This window comes from Cryptomeria japonica, chromosome 8 (assembly GCF_030272615.1).
Source record: "Cryptomeria japonica chromosome 8, Sugi_1.0, whole genome shotgun sequence".
Classification (NCBI taxonomy): domain Eukaryota; kingdom Viridiplantae; phylum Streptophyta; class Pinopsida; order Cupressales; family Cupressaceae; genus Cryptomeria; species Cryptomeria japonica.
The window spans coordinates 518,514,748-518,531,595 of record NC_081412.1 but is presented as its reverse complement, the minus strand read 5'-3'; the positions used below and the strand labels follow the sequence as shown (position 1 = coordinate 518,531,595).

General features: G+C 34.5%; 1 protein-coding gene across 1 annotated transcript; it reads left to right on the top strand.

Annotated features, from left to right (window-relative positions):
* The first annotated feature begins 12,135 nt into the window (after nucleotides 1-12,135).
* On the top strand, nucleotides 12,136-12,684 carry LOC131857764 (uncharacterized). The gene has a single exon (XM_059210481.1). The coding sequence runs from the start codon at nucleotides 12,136-12,138 to the stop codon at nucleotides 12,682-12,684; it is 549 nt and encodes a 182-aa protein (XP_059066464.1).
* Nucleotides 12,685-16,848: the final 4,164 nt, after the last annotated feature.

Genomic DNA, 16,848 nt, shown 5'->3' with positions numbered 1-16,848 from the left:
GTTATGTAAAACTAAAAATATTTTTTTGTGTTTCACAAAACCCGTACGGCTTATGTAAAACTAAAAACATTTTTTTGTGTTTCACAAAACTCGTATGGGTTATGAAGACATAATAATGTATGCTTGTAAACTTAGCATTTACTACACATATGTTAGACATACCTATATAATATGTGTTTATGTATGTATATCTATAGTTATATATACATATATTTATATAGATATATGTATATATGTTTGTATACATGCATGTATCTCTTCTTTTCCTCTCTCTCTTGTCTTCCTTCCCCCATCACCATCTTTGTCTATTCTGAGCCCTAATTATCCTCCTTGAGTTCTATCTCATATCTCCCCCTCACACTTCTCTCTTTTTCGATTCTCTCACCCTTTTCTCCTTCTCGTTCTCTCTCTACCTCATGTCTCTCACCCTTTCCTCCTCCTACTCTCTCTCCCTACCCCATTCTCTCTCTCTCTCTCTCTCTCTCTCTCTCTCTCTCTCTCCCTCTCTCCCTCTCTCCCTCTCCCTCTCCTTTTCCCAATCTCCCTCTCTCTCCCTCTCTCTCCCTCTTCTTATCCCCCTCTCCTTTTCCTAGTTCTAGATAACCCATATGGGTTATGTATAACTAAGGCCAAAACTTCTAGTTCTACATAACCTGTACAGGTTATGAGAAATTGTGAACGTTCACATTAAAGGTTTCCATAACCCGTACGGGTTATGGGAAAATTTTAATATATATTTTAGTCCCAACGACCTAAAAACCAGCACTGCAAGTTATTTGAAGGCCTCACTGCTTTTGCACGTGATTTTCTGGGACAGTAACAGTCAAGTTTTTATTTTTTTTGGTCACTTTTGCTTTGAAATGATTGATTTGTCTTGTATATTGGATTTTTTTGAAGTTATTTTATCATTGTTACTTTAGATTATAACAAAATGATGATCATTTGTTGTTTTTTTGCTTTGATCATGATTGATTTGTCTTGTATTTTGGTTTTTTTAAAATTATTTTATTATAGTTATTTTAGGTTATAACCAAATGATGATCATTTGTTGTTTTTTTCTATCTGATTGTGGATTGTCATCATGATGTTATGTGTAGGACAATGGGAAAGAACAAGAGAGGAACAAATGAACAAAGAAAGGCAACAAAGGAAAGACAAAGGGAGCATATGAGGAGATCATGTGAAGGTATGTCATCTAATGTACCTAATGAAAGTGATGAACATTCAACAATTGAAATTGATATGATGTATGCACCAAATCAAAATGATCAACATACACCAATTCAAATACATATGATGAATGCACCTAATGAATGCAATGAACATACACCATTTGAAAATGATTCGATGAATGCACATGTTAATGAAATTGAAGAAGATATACCATTTGAATTTGATGTGATCAATGCACTCAATGCACATAATGCACCTAATGAAAATGAAGAGCATGCACCAATCTTAACACCTCTTAGAATAATTCATAGAAAACCAATGTTCCTAATAGATATTGATGAAAATATTGTGAAGCCAATGCATGATAAAATTTCTGAAAGAACTTGTAGAAGAACAGTTAGAAGAATTTGGAATAACTATTTTGAAAACTTAAATCAAAGTGGAAGATGCCAATTAGTTGTTGAAATGATTAAAAATATGAAATTTAAAGAGACAATGAAAATTTTGGGGATAAGAACATCCAAAAATAATAGTGAAAGAACCATTGTGAGAAATCTTTTTGATGCATACCAAGCCATTGGTTCGAAATCACGCACTAAAGATGCTAATGTTACTCATCGTGTCCTCACATCAACCATAATGGGAAAGGAAATAAAAAAATATCATTTAATAAGCAAAACAAGCAAGTCATTAAGGATAAGTAGAACCACATTACACTATGCCTTAGAGAGGGGACAGAAAATTGAGGATCCTAACAATAATTCTCTTTGGGCATTCTCAGGTAGACTCCCATGCAAGGACAAGGTTGTTATTGATGCACTAAGAACGTTAATTGACAAATTTTGGCACCCTATCAAAAATTATTGTACCCTATCAAAAATTCTAATGCCTGGTTGTTTGAGGACTTTGAGACACATAGACATATTCTTCATTACTCAAACCTTCTTGTTGCAACAAATATTCATTTGATTAAATACCGTGGTAGACCTCTTAACAAGGATTTGTGGAAAGTTCATGAATCTGACCACGAGGCAATACTTGAGACACTAAGGGTTAGAGTTGATCCAGAAGGTTCACTTGATTGATTTTGGGCCATCTAGAAGAATAATTCTACAATATGGTAGAATAATTTTGACAATTTTGTATATATCTTTTGCAAAATGTTGTAACTTCGCTTTTTTGGATGTGCTCTACATGCATATGAGTTGTAATATGCATATGAGTTGTAATGTGAATATGTAGATGCCAAATTTTGTATATAAAAACACCAATGAGTTGTAATGTGCATATCTAGATGCTAAATTTTGTATAAAAAAACAACAATGAGTTGTAATGTGCATATCTAGATGCTAATTTTTGTATAAAAAAATAACAATGAGTTGTAATTTGCATTTTTAGATGCAAAATTTTGTAAATATAAACAGTAATGAGCTTGATCATTTATATTAGATGCCAAATTTTATATATGAAAGTGTCCATGGGGTTGATTTGCAAATTTTGAGAACCCAAATTTGTACCATTTGATTATAAATTTGTACTATTTGAATATAAATAACTGTGTCTGATTTTGACATATGTTAAATAACTTGCAAATGGGTATCTGAATATGCAATTTTTTTTCCAAGTGTTTTGGGAAAGTTTTGAGTTATTGTTGAATTACCCGATTTGAAGGGCTAGTAGGAATAGTTTGAAACTAAGAGAGGCCCTTTTAGGAAGAGACAACACGACCCCATAGGTTCAAACATATCATCCATAAGTGCCACGGTCTCCGAGTTACGCGACGTCAAAGTTTGACCGTATTTTCCACTTTGAGGGCTTAAGAGAAAACATCTCTACAAGGTGGCTCTGAATGATCGGACGTCTTGGGGAGTGAGACAAGGGAACACCTAGCATAAAACCGACCACTCGGATGCACTCACACTAATGGTTTGTTCCCACAATGAGCAAAACGAAAGATGCACTATTTTGCCACCTCTCACTGACGGTTTTTGATGCGACAGAAAAAATCTCACCACAAGAAAATGGAATCGAGTTGTCTGAAACCAAGAGAGGATATTTTAGGTAGAGACAACATGACCCCATAGGTTCAAACATATCATCCATAAGTCCCACGGTCTCCGAGTTACGTGACGTCAAATTTTGACTATTTTTTCCACTTTGAGAGCTCAAGGGAAAACGTCGCTACGAGGTGGCTCAGAACAAACAAACATCTTGGGGAGCAAGAAAAGAGCACACCTAGCATAAAATAGACCACCCAAATGTGCTCACATTGACGGTTTGTTCCCATGACAAGAAAAATGAAAGATGCACTATTTTACCACCTCTCACTAACGGTTTTTTATGTGACAGAAAAAATCTCACCACAAGAAAATGGAATCGATTTGTCCAAAACTGAGAGAGGATCTTTAGGCAGCCACAACACAACCCCATAGGTTCACATGGATCATCCATAAGTGCCACGGTCTCTGAGTTACGCAATGTCAAAGTTCAACCGTTTTTTCCACTTTGAACGCTCAAGGGAAAACATCGCTACGAGGTGGCTCGAAACGATTGGACGCCTTGGGGAGTAAGACAAGGGAACACCTAGGGTAAACCTGACCACTTGGATGTTCTTGCGGTGATGGTTCATTCCCACGACAAGCAAAACGAAAGATGCACTATTTTGCCACCTCTCACTAACGGTTTTTGATGCGACAGAAAAAATCTCACCACAAGAAAATAGAATTGATTTATCCAAAACTGAGAGATGCTTTTTTAGGCAGAGACAACACAAACCCATAGGTTCACATGGATTATGCATAAGTTCCACGGTCTCTAAGTTGCGCGACATCAAAGTTTGACCATTTTTTCCACTTTGAGCGCTCAAGGGAAAATGTCGCTACGAGGTGGCTCCGAACGATCGAACATCTTGGGGAGCAAGACAAGGGCACACCTATGTAAATCTTACCACCCAGATGCGCTCGCACTGACGGTTCGTTCCCATGATGAGTAGAATGAAAGATGCACTATTTTGCCACCTCTCACTAACAGTTTTTTACAGTTTTTGATGCGACAAAAAAAATCTCACCACAAGAAAATGGAACCAATTTAGCTGAAATTGAGAGAGGCATTTTTAGGTAGAGACAACACGACCCCATAGGTTCACATGAATTGTCCATAAGTTCCACAATTCCAAGTTACATGACGTCAAAGTTTGATCATTTTTTCCACTTTGAGTGCTCAAGGGAAAATGTCGCTACAAGGTGGCTCTGAACAATCAAACATCTTGGGGAGAAAGACAAGGGCAAACCTAGCATAAACTTGACCACCCAGGCACGCTTGTGTTGACGGTTCGTTCCCACAACAAGCAGAACGAAAGATGCACTATTTTGCCACCTCTCACTAACGGTTTTTTATGCGACAGAAAAAATCTCACCACAAGAAAATGAAATCATTTTTTAGGAAAAGACAACATGACCCTATAGGTTCACATGGATCATCCATAAGTTCCATGGTCTCCGAGTTACGTGATATCAAAGTTTGACCCTTTTTTCCACTCTAAGCGCTCAAGGGAAAATGTTGCTATGAGATGGCTTAGAATGATCAGATGTCTTGGGGAGTGAGACAAGGGCACACTTAGCGTAAACCCAACCAACCGTACACACTCGTGCTGACGGATCATTCCCACGATGAGCAAAATGAAAGATGCACTATTTTGCCCCCTCTCACTGACGGTTTTTTATGTGACAAAAAAAATCTCACCACAAGAAAACAAAATTGAGTTGTTTGAAACTGAGAGAGGCTTTTTTAGGAATTGACAACACAACCCCATAGGTTCACATAGATCATCCATAAGTCCCACGGTCTCCGAGTTACGTGATGTCAAAGTTTGATCATTTTTTCCACTTTGAGCTCTCAAGTGAAAAGGTCGCTACTAGGTGGCTCGGAATGATCAGACATCTTGGGGAGTGAGACAAGGGCACACCTAGTGTAAAACCAAACACCCAGATGCGCTCATGCTGATGGTTCATTCCCACAACGAGCGGAACAAAAGATGCACTATTTTGCCACCTCTCACTTACGATTTTTGACAGTTTTTGATACAACAGAAAAAATCTCACCACAATAAAATGGAATCAAGTTGTCTGAAACCGGGAGAGGATTTTTTAGGCACTGATAACATAACCCCATAGGTTCACATGGATTGTGCATAAGTGTCACAATATTTGAGTTATGTGACGTCAAAGTTTGACCATTTTTTCCACTTTGAGTGCTCAAGGGAAAACGTCGCTATGAGGTGGCTTGGAACGATCAGACGTCTTGGAGAGTGAGACAAGGGCACACCTAGCATAAAACTGACCACTTGGACACACTCGCACTGACAGTTCGTTCCCACGACAAACAAAATGAAAGATGCACTTTTTTTGCCACCTCTCATTGACAGTTTTTTACGGTTTTTGATGCGACAGAAAAAATCTCACCACAAGAAAATGGAATCAATTTGTTCAAAACTGAGAGAGGCTTTTTTAGGAAGCGACAACATGACCCCATAGGTTTACATGGATCATCCATAAGTCCCATGGTCTCTGAGTTATGTGACGTCAAATTTTGACCATTTTTTCTACTTTGAGCGCTCAAGTGAAAACGTTGCTATGAGGTGGCTTCGAACAATTAGATGTCTTGGGGAGCGAGACAAGGGAACACTTAGCATAAACCCAACCACTCGGATGGACTTGTGCTGATGATTTGTTCCCACAACAAGAAGAACGAAAGATGCACTATTTTGCCACCTCTCACTAACAGTTTTTGATGAAAGAAGAGATAATTGGTTTGTTTTGATGTTAAAATGATTGCTTCAACTCTTCTTTTATAGGAGATTTGGATGAATAGGTGTGTGTCTTACCCTAAGGCCGACTTGTTATGGAATAAAATTTAAATGAAACCTTACCTAAGCCGACTCATCCTTAGATAAATTTTTAATCTGTTTTGTGCACTCAAATCTTGTATTAATTGGTTCTTGAAATGATGAACTTCACTCCATAAGCATGATTTTATCAAATAATAATTTCACTCCAATCTCTTCATGCATAGAGGACTCAAAGAAAATTCACTCAATCAAAATACACAATATTAGCATTACCGGTGTCGGTACTTGGGTATACACAATATGAGCAATAGATAGTTTAAAAGTGTATGCCATATGAGTTACAAGTAATGAACAAATTGGATCACATTTCAAGACATATACACAATGAACAAGTTTGATCACATTTCAACAGCAAATAACTAAGTTTCAAGAATATAAAGTTTCATATATATCAATGAACAAATTGGATCGAATATCAAGTTTTGTATATATCAAAATGAACAATAATCATGTACATATCGAAAAATGGCATAGTTGCCAAATCAATAATAGTTACAAAAATGTGGCATTTGCCATGTCTGTCAAAGTTGATATATACATATACAAATGTCAAATATATATAAAAATTGGTCCTTCAATGACCACAACTATAACTATATGTCTCTATCGGTATCTATGACGGTGGCGGATCATCAAAATTGAGCCTCTTCGAAGCAGTACGTGGCCTTGTAGGTGGCTACACAAGGACAATTCAAATGTTGAGTCAGATATATTTTCTCAATATAACATCAAAATAACTAAATACTGAACTCTAAATTGTTTGAAGTTCAAATGTTGATTACCTCATCTCTGTCTTCTGCAATTGGGTGAGGCTGAGGATCTGTGGGATGTCCTGAAGGGGGCTATAACTGGTAAAACAACATTAATACATGTTAATAACATATATGTCAAATAACACATAATAAGTAAAAATGAATAGACTAAAAAACTAAAGCATACCGGAGCCTCAGATGGATGTGTTGTAGTCGTAGGAGGCAAAGTCACAGATGAATTAGTTACAACCATTTCCTATATCCATGGTAAGTGATCCAAAAGGAGTTAACTAGAGGGTTTCAACTTCGTTGTGTACTTAGTGAAAAGGAGTTGATCTAAGACAAACATACCTTTTCCCTTGGTCATGTTGGATCCCATAATATATGTGTAGGACTTCTACTGAAATGGAATGGTAGAATAACAGTAGGAAGTTTGGAAGGGGCTTGTAATATGTTAAAGACAATTATACAAGTTAATAACCCAAAGTTGTTGACAAACTAGATAAAACAAATATTTTTAATATATGTAGAACAAATGCACATCGAAGCCTCGTATAGTTCTCCTGTAGCCTTAGGAGGCCTAGTTGAATCTGATGCAGCTATTACCATTTCATGTATGAAAAATGATAACATATGATATAGACATAAAATGATTTAGTTATTTCGAACAAGCAAGAATGCAATCCAAAGTGAATATGAAGATATCACCTCTTCCTTCTATTGAACCTCATCGACATCAGGTGCATTCATTAATTTCGTAAACCCCATATGTTTTTGTATATAGAACAAATAAATTAAGTGCATTTATCAATATCTACATATACAATCATAATACATTTCAATAAATGAATTTAAATTGTACTGAATTACCTTCTGTCGTTTAGGTGTCCAAGAGGATATCTTTTTCTACCTCGGAGTGCTAGAGGATGGCTTTCTCACATGAGATGTCCTCAAGGCAGGTGGGGTAAAGTAACAGAAAAAAATTAACTTAAGGGAAAAGAGCATGTATTTAATATATCACTTAAGTCAAAAAAATATAAATCTAAATGGTACCGCATAGCTATCTTGGCCAAAGTCAATGGCTGAAAGCATGATATCATCAAGTTGGGACATCTCAGCCAGTGATAAGCCCTATAAAACACCAAGTAATGATACATATAATTAACAAAATATATTTTGAAACCAATGTATTATTATATTTTTAACAAATTTACAAATCTTTACCTTCGGTGGTGAAACTACTTGTGACCGTGGAGTTGACTGAAAATTATGTGGTGTACTCCCACCACCTGCTACACCCTACAATGCATTTTATTTATATGTCACTTTAAATTGTTCTAAAAATAAAAATTCATTTCTTTTTATAAGATTTAGTCACTTTATTGATAACATGTCATAAATAGAATTAAACACACTTGTGTCTGATAGAGAGGGTACAACATATTGATCATCTCATCGATGAACGCCACATCCTCTACAGTGGAAGCATGACATCTACTCCCGCAACATGTACACGAATGAGATGTCGAACCATCCTTGTCCACGTCAGTGTCTACACTAGAACATACACCCTGGCAGGTGGGGCACATATGTTGAATGGGCTGGCTCGTGCCAAATGATGCATGAGGTAACACTGATGAAGGAGGTGTCATTGATGAAGGAGGTGTTGCTGATGAAGGGGGTGTCGCTAATGAAGGAGGTGTCACAGGTGCTAGTATATCCTCTGTTCCAACCAACTGTGTGCCATGTTGAACAATGACATCAGTAAATGATGCAACTTCCTGAAGAGTTTGTAATTCCATAGACTCCTTCAAGGATATAGGGACAATGACATGAACCATGGGTTTAGGAGTTGTACACCTCCTATGTTGTGGCTCTACCACCCTATGGGCCCTAGGTCTATCCTGTGGAAAGCCTCTCCCTCTACCCTAAAATTGTCGGATGTCAAAGTAATTTGGCTTCTCGCCAAGGATAAACTCACAATACAACTTTCTCAAAAAATATAGAGGCGCCTCCCAATTATTACAAGGTGGTTGGTCAAAGACCATATACCACCTATCCCAAAAAGCTTCTTTCAGCCTAGCATGAACACACCAATGTATAGGAAACCAAGTCGTATATAGTTCTAGGTTGTTACTGGTAACAAGATCAGTGAAAAGAGCACATATGTCTGCTTTACCTATGGCCTTTTCTTTTCACTTGATCATATGACAACCCATCCGCATAAAATGTTCGACATCTATCCCTCCATGAACCCCATTTCGTAACCTCCCTAGATACCTCATTTGTCCTATTAGCCATTGTTTCTAGTGTTTTGGTGAGGGTTGAGTGGTGTTAAAACCTAGAGGACCTCAGCCTATTCACAAATATATAAATTTTGGGCACTATTTTGTGTAAGGTGATTGATGAGATCCTCTTATGTGGCATCTACATGATCTAATGGAGGACGTGGAGGGTTTCAGGGTGGCGGTGGTTGTTGAGGAGCAGAATTTTGAGGATTTTGAGGGTTTTCTTGTTGCTCATGTGCAATGTTTACAAGGTTTTCTTGTGTTGTTTGTGCAGGAGGAGGTCTTTGTTGTCTATTTCATTTTTGGGGATTGATTGAAGAATATGACATAAAATTAATAAAAACAAAATTTAAATCAATTAAAAAACCCTACTTCAATTAAAATGCAAACAAAAATAAACAAACCAATCAAATCTTACCTAATCAACGAGGTGCCATTGTTGAAAATTGATCTCAATGTTGGGAAAATCCAAAATAATTGCAAACTTGTGCGAGTTCTATGGTTTTTTGGCTTTCCCTTACTGCTGTTCCACGGGTTTTGAGAAACTTTTAATTTTTTTATTAAAAAACAAAATGTTCCTCAAAACCCATACGGTTTTTGAGGAACTTTTTGTTTTTTTTATTTTTTTTGGCTAGGCTAGCATGTTTTTGAATTTTTAGAACCCACACGGGTTATGAAAAATTTGGTTTTTTTTGGCATGTGGCCACTTTTCTATTCACCATCTTGGTGCACGTACCCTTGCCTTAATTCCTAAGAGATAAAATTCTCTTAAATTGGATAAATTTAGGCTCATTTCCCTTTGTAATACTATTTATAAGATCTTCTCAAAAGTCTTAGCTAATAGATTGAATTGAGTTCTTATGTCTATAATTTCAATCTAAGAACAAATAGAACTTGTTCTAGGAAGATCCATATTGGATGGAGTGATCATTTCTCAAGAAGTCATTCATTCTATTCAAAACAATAAGCATTCAAGTATGCTCATCAAATTGGACATTAGTAAGGCATATGATAAAGTTGACTTGAGGTTTTTATGTAAATGTCTAAATTTTTTTAGTTTCTCCAAAACATGGATCAATTTAATTTTGTATTGTATCTCAACTCCATGATTTTTAGTTCTAATTAATGGATCTCCTCAAGGCTTCTTTGATTCCTCTAGAGGTCTTCAGCAAAGAGATCCTAATTCCCCTTTCCTTTTTATCATTATGGTAGAATCTTTGGGCAAAACCTTTTATAAATATCAATAGGATGGTCTTATCAAAGGAATAAAGGCTAGTTCAGTTGAAGCTATAACTCATCAACAATTTGTAGATGATACTATGTTATTTGGGAAAGTTTATAGAAGAGAAGCAATTAGGTTTAAGAAAATTCTTAGAATATATTCTAAAGCTTCAGGTCAACAAATAAACCAAGATAAATCAGAAGTTTTCTTTTGTAATGTGAAGATGAGGATAGAGCATCAGATCTTAGCTCAATTGATATTTAAGGAAGGGAAACTTCCATGTCTATATCTAGGTTTGCCCCTAGATAAGGGTTTAAGATCAATGGACCAAATGGGACAAAGGATGGATAAAAAAATGGATTCCTGGAAAACAAAAAGGATTTCTTAGGTAGGTAGAATTATAATGTTAAAGATAGTCCTCTCTATTATTCCTATTTATCATATGTCTTGTCTATCTCTTTCAATTGGAGCAAACTCAAATTTAGTTAAGAAAATGAGACCTTTCTTTCGGAAAGGAATGGCTGAAAAAAGAAAAATGGCTTTAATAGCTTGAGAAAAGATCTGCAAACCCAAGCTTAGCTTATTTCTTGAGAAAGTTTACCGCATATTTTTGAAAGGACTTGGACTTTGTGTAGGGTGGTTTCAAGTGGTTCTTTTTTCTCTTTCCTTGGAGCTATTGGTATTTTTGTTTCCAAGCTAAGTCGAAAAGATTTTAGTTTTCCGGAAACCCATCGGTATCGGGGTTTTAAACAGGACTTGGACCCTGGGATCCTCGGGCCAAGGCCAAGTAAATAAGTTGCATTGAGGAATCAATTGTGGCATTTGAAACAAAGCTTTAGGAGAAAAATTAGTGTGTAAAATATATATGGATTCCAACTAGAAATGGGTAAGAATTTAGAAGGGAAATATTTGGATGATATGAACTTGGAAGGTATCTTAAAAATCCAAAATCCTCCAAAAGGCTCAAGGGTGTGGAATTTCATTCTTGGCTATAGAAATCTCATCATAGACCAGATCTCATAGAATGTAAAGGATGGAGGAAAAGCTCTCTTTTGGACAAATTCATGGGGTGGTTATTCGGATATAGAAAAATTGATGAGTCTGAATAATCTTAAGGCTATCATAGAAAGTAGGTGGGGCATTTTTGTGAAAGACTATATTGAAATGGCAAATGTGAACTACCTAATGGGTTGGAAATGGAAAAGCTTAGAGGATTTACCAACTAATAGAACAGAAATTATAACTCTAATGGACATTCTTCAAAAGAGATCTTTAGTATTAAATGAAGGATTTGACTCGATCATGCGAATAGGGGCAAATTCAGGAAATTATAACTCAAGAGATAGTTATAAAACAATAGTTGAAAAAAATAATTTTGAGAGAACTGAGGTCACTGTTTCTCTTTGCTGAGATAAAATATGTCTTCCTAAAGCGAGTTTTTTTGCTTGGGAAGCTTTGCAGCGTAGAATATTAACAACAAAATGGTTTAAGAAGATTGGCTATTTGGGCCCATCAATGAGTGTTCTATGTGAGAATGCAGAAGAATCAATAAATCATATTTTGTTGTCATGCCTCTTTGCTTGTAAATGTTGGCAATGGTTATTTGCCAAACTAGGTTGGATGACATCTTTGTTGAATGACATCTTGAGTTTATTCAAAAGTTGGTCTAATCCTTACTCATCAAGTCTCTTTAATTTATTATGGATTTCTTCACCATCAATTTTAATTTGGGAGCTTTGGAAGGGAAGAAATGGAAGAATTTTCCAAGGGGAAAAGTTGTCTTTAGAGACTTTCATGAATAAACTTGAAGTGGCCATTGTGGAAGTAGTTAACAACAGACTCTCATCCCAAAAGTCAAAAAAGTCACAATTTTCTAGTTGGGATGGAAAAATGAAGGGTTGTTGGTTTAGTCTAAAAACTCCTCCCTTTGTTGGGATAGGGGGTGAGGAAGCATTAAAACAAAGAGCTTTGTCAGCTTGGATTCCACAAAAAGAAGGATGGTATAAACTAAATTTTGATGGGGCTTCCCAAGGAAACCCTGGAGCCTCTGGAGTCGGATGTATAATTCATTCTTCAAATGGAGTGATTGAAGCTAAACAAGATAAAGTTTTAGTAGAGGATACTAATAATGTTGCAGAAATTCAAGCTGCTATCGAAGGTCTTGCTATCTGTAGGGAACTTGGTCTTAAGAAAGTGAAAATTGAAGGAGACTCACCTATAATTATCAATGCTTTAAGGATTGGTAATACCCCAAATTGGAGACTCAACTCCTTTTTAAGAATATCCATTGACTTGCTCGAAAACTTTCAAGCTTTTACCATTAATCATATTTTAGAGAAGTAAATGGTATGGTAGATCATTTAGCAAAAAGGGGAGCAGATGGCTTCAACAAGAAATATATTAGATCTCCATGAACTTGGGAGATTTAAACTCAAGAAAAAAGTGATTCATTCTCCCTTTTTTCCTGATTTTTTGAGTATTTGGCTCAACGGATAGACTCAAATGTAGTTGTTTTGTAACTTAAATTCATTATTTAGGATTGCAAAAATAAAATTGGGGAGATTTATTTTATTTGGTAGAGATTTAGTTGTTGTCAAGTGAAGTATTGTAGATCCTAACACATGGATTTCTGGGTGTATGAAATGTTGCTTGGAATACTTAAGGCTTCAATTTTTCTTTGTCAGAAATTTTGAATGGTTGGTTCAACAGTTAGATATTTTAAATTTTGGTGGGTTTATCATCCTCTTCTAGGAATGTATTGTAAAAAAGGGAAAAATCTAGCTAAGTCAACCTTTTTGATTTCCTCATTTGAATCAAAAGATCAAATGGATGAGAAATATATCATTTAAGTTTTCAACGGTTGGATTTTTTTGGTGATATGGTCAGTTGCTTTGATACTTGGGCATCCTTGTGGGTGGTTGCATTAATTGATCAATTTGATGAAGATGAAAATTGGATGATGCTTCAACTAACTTGACAATAATTCTTGTCAGAAGCTAGAACAAGTGGAGGAATACTTTTCAAAATAAGGTCGCGACTTTTCCTAGAAGGGGCTCAAATTGACAATTTATCAAGAAAAGGATCTCCAAGATTTAGCATTGGATTTGCCACTGATCCTTACAAAATTTAGCAGTGTTGGTATTTATCCTAATTTTTAACTTATCTAGATTCTAAATAGGATGAAAAGACAGATTGAGGTGGTTGTGCGACAATTTAGTGATCCAAGTTGGGGACCTCCACAAAATTTACCCACAAATAAGCGCATGTATTAGATAGGATGCATTATTGATTAGAAAGTACTAGTCACATCAAATTGCCTCAAGTCGAGTCTTTTCTTGGGGATTTTTCTAAAATTGAATGTCCTTTAGCTTCTCCAACAATTTTTCGATCGCTTTCATTCTTATTCCTGCTCGTACATAATTACAACTGGAATAGTTGTCCTTTGAGGTCTTTGGTTTTTGCAAGTTTGGGTGGTAGTGTAGTGGTATGGATTCTCCCATTAGGATTCTTTCATCTAGAAGGCATATGGCCTTCATTGGAGAAATCAAAGATAAAATAATGAAGGAGGTGATGAATGTCTCGCATTTTTTCATAGTTAGAGCAGTTAAACGCATCCTAGGAGATTATTTTCTTAGAAATAACCACAAACACAGGGTGAACATGGAAATACCTATTGTGTTTGTTTCCACCCTCCTTCATTTAGGTCTACCGAAGAAAAAAAATAGAGGCATTATGCAAGAAGGTTTTTAACTTTTTAAGGAAGATTTGCTTGGAGATTTGAGAAAAGTTTTGAAAAATATAGATGAAAATCTCACAATTTCAATGCCTATGGACTTTAATGTCACAATTAGAAATGGTAAACCACCTCCAAGGTTTCCCATTTTATATATAGAGGATGAGATGCCTTTGAAAGAAAGGAAATTTATTATCAAGGAAAATGCAAATTATCTTTGGTCTCTTTTTCAGTTATCAAAATTCTTTGATCAAAACTAGATAAAGAGGTATTTTGAAATTAATGGTCTAACAGAATTACCTCCTGAGTAAAGGTTGGTAGAACACAAAGCTTACCTGAAAGATTTCATGGTGTGGCTTGGATCAAAACCCTTGGAAGTGATTGAATGCTTTCCTCCCCCAGAACCTGCTTGGATTGGATGACAAATTCCAATAATTGTTCACCTGGTGGATACCTCGACTGCTCCAGGCCCTTCTTCTCATACTCATTGATATTTTGTATTTTGGGAATGATGCTTCATGGTCGGATTTGGACAATTTTCTTTTGAGATATTCAGTTTAGATAGTTTTAGTTTTAAAACTCTTTCAATTCTCTGGTTTTTTGAAAGACTGTAAATTTTGATGACATTTCGCTTATGCCCTAGATGGATTTTGGCAAGATTGGATAGGGTTTGGTATAGGGAAATATTTTTCAGACTAGTTAAAAACTTTTATTATATATTTACTATCTTTTAATATATTCAACTTCGGTCCTTGATTGATAAAAAAAAAGAGAAATGCTTACTATTATTTTACATTATAAAAAATAAAAAATAATAAATATAATTAGAAAGAAGACTATATATAATCTAATGGTACTTATTTCTTTTGAATAAATAAATTTAGTTTTTTCTAACTTAGAACAAAGTCTAAAGATTAAAAAAAAAGTGCTTACTACTTTTTGTACTTATAAAAAAATATTTATAAATAAAATAAGAAAGAAGGCTATATCTATATAACTAAATGATAAATATGATAAATTCTTCTATCTGATAATTAGTTGTGTTCATTGTTTAATCTAATAATTCAATTGTGTGTGTGATCTTGAACTTTTGTGAAATATTGAACCCAAACTTATAACCTCAAGAATAAAAGCACCAATAGAACTTCCTATATTAGGAAGGAAAGCCCACTAACTTCCCACTTTGTACCTTAATTAATTTTTTGATTGATATAATAATTTGTATACATTTAATCATGCCAAAACAAAATATACATAATGCAAACTTTGTAATGATAATGATGTGAAAATAAGCTCCCCAAATGAAAAAGGGTTATTTCCCTTTACCCTAATATGCAGATTTTTAATATGAACATATCACCCTTATGTTAGGAGGTAACAACTTGGCTTTAAAGATTAAATTTGATTTTCAAATATGGAGTTCAAGATTAGACTTACAATTCTAAACCATATTCATAGCTACATGTACAATATTGAATTAGAATAAAAATAATAATATACTTTAGATATGAAAAGTCAAATTTAATTTTAATTAAATCAAAATATCAATTTTCATCTAGGAAAATGCCATTTACATATGAAATTATTCTTTGAGATTTTTAAAATCATAATAAATTTAAAATAATAAAAAATATGTGAAATACATTTGTCACCCTTTTACAACTTTACCCAATTATAAACCCAAACTTATAAGCTCAAACCAAATGCATCATATGTTTAAAAATATATTTTTAACTAATAATCTAAAAGAGGATGGTAATAAATAGCTTTCTATCTTAAGAAAGAAAGTCAAATAGCTTCCCAACTTGTGCCTTAATCAAACCTTTTTATTATTCTAATCATTTGCAAAACTTTACAAACATATCAAGAAAAATATGAATACCTAGATTTATCCTAATGAATGCATGTATTGATTCTATGTTGCTTTAATGTAAATGTGTAATGATCATATGATGTGTAAATGAGCAATTTTCCTTTACCCTATCATGAAAATTTAAATATGAATTTATGTCATCTTTTAGTTGGAGGTAATAGATTGAGCCTAAGATCAAATTTAATTATGGAGTATAGGTTCAATGCTATACCTACAATTCTAAACAAATTTTATCTCTCTTGAATAAAGTTGATATTTTTGAGGCTTTGATTATCAAGTCTTGATGCAGAAGGTAACTCAAGTGTTTGTTGTAGATTACTATTTTAAAGGGGCCTTTATGGTACTAGAAGATCTATAGATCAGATTGACTTGTGTAAGATTTGAATATAATTCAATGAAATAGTTTCCTTTAATAAACATAGATTGAGAAAGAACTTCAAAATGAAAGCATTCATAATTTCAAATTTGAACACCATAATTAACTTCAAGAATAAAATTCAAGAAAATCACACAAAAATACATATGAATTGCAATTAAGTGTCATAACTAGTCTCTAGTTAACCAAAACTCATAATTACATATAGATAGTGCTAATTTCAAAGAGAAGTTTCAATTATGAAAGAGATTATATTATAGCCAAAAAAATAGTGCAATATCATAATCTATCACAAATTAAAATAATTTTACAAGTCACTTAAATGATATATAGAATAGATGGTTCAGTTGACATTACAAATATAACTTCACAAATATGTACATGAACAAAATTCACTATTCTATGTGAGAGGAAAACATGAAGAAGTTGATGATATTAATTCGTTATCATTTTCTCCATAAATATGAGCAATTTCTAATGTTTCAAATAAAGGAATAAATGATCCTTCTAAAGAAAAAAGGTTCC

Bases quoted from the DNA above. Each gene is read 5' to 3' on its own strand.
- LOC131857764 (XM_059210481.1), top strand. From the start codon at position 12,136: ATGAATAAACTTGAAGTGGCCATTGTGGAAGTAGTTAACAACAGACTC.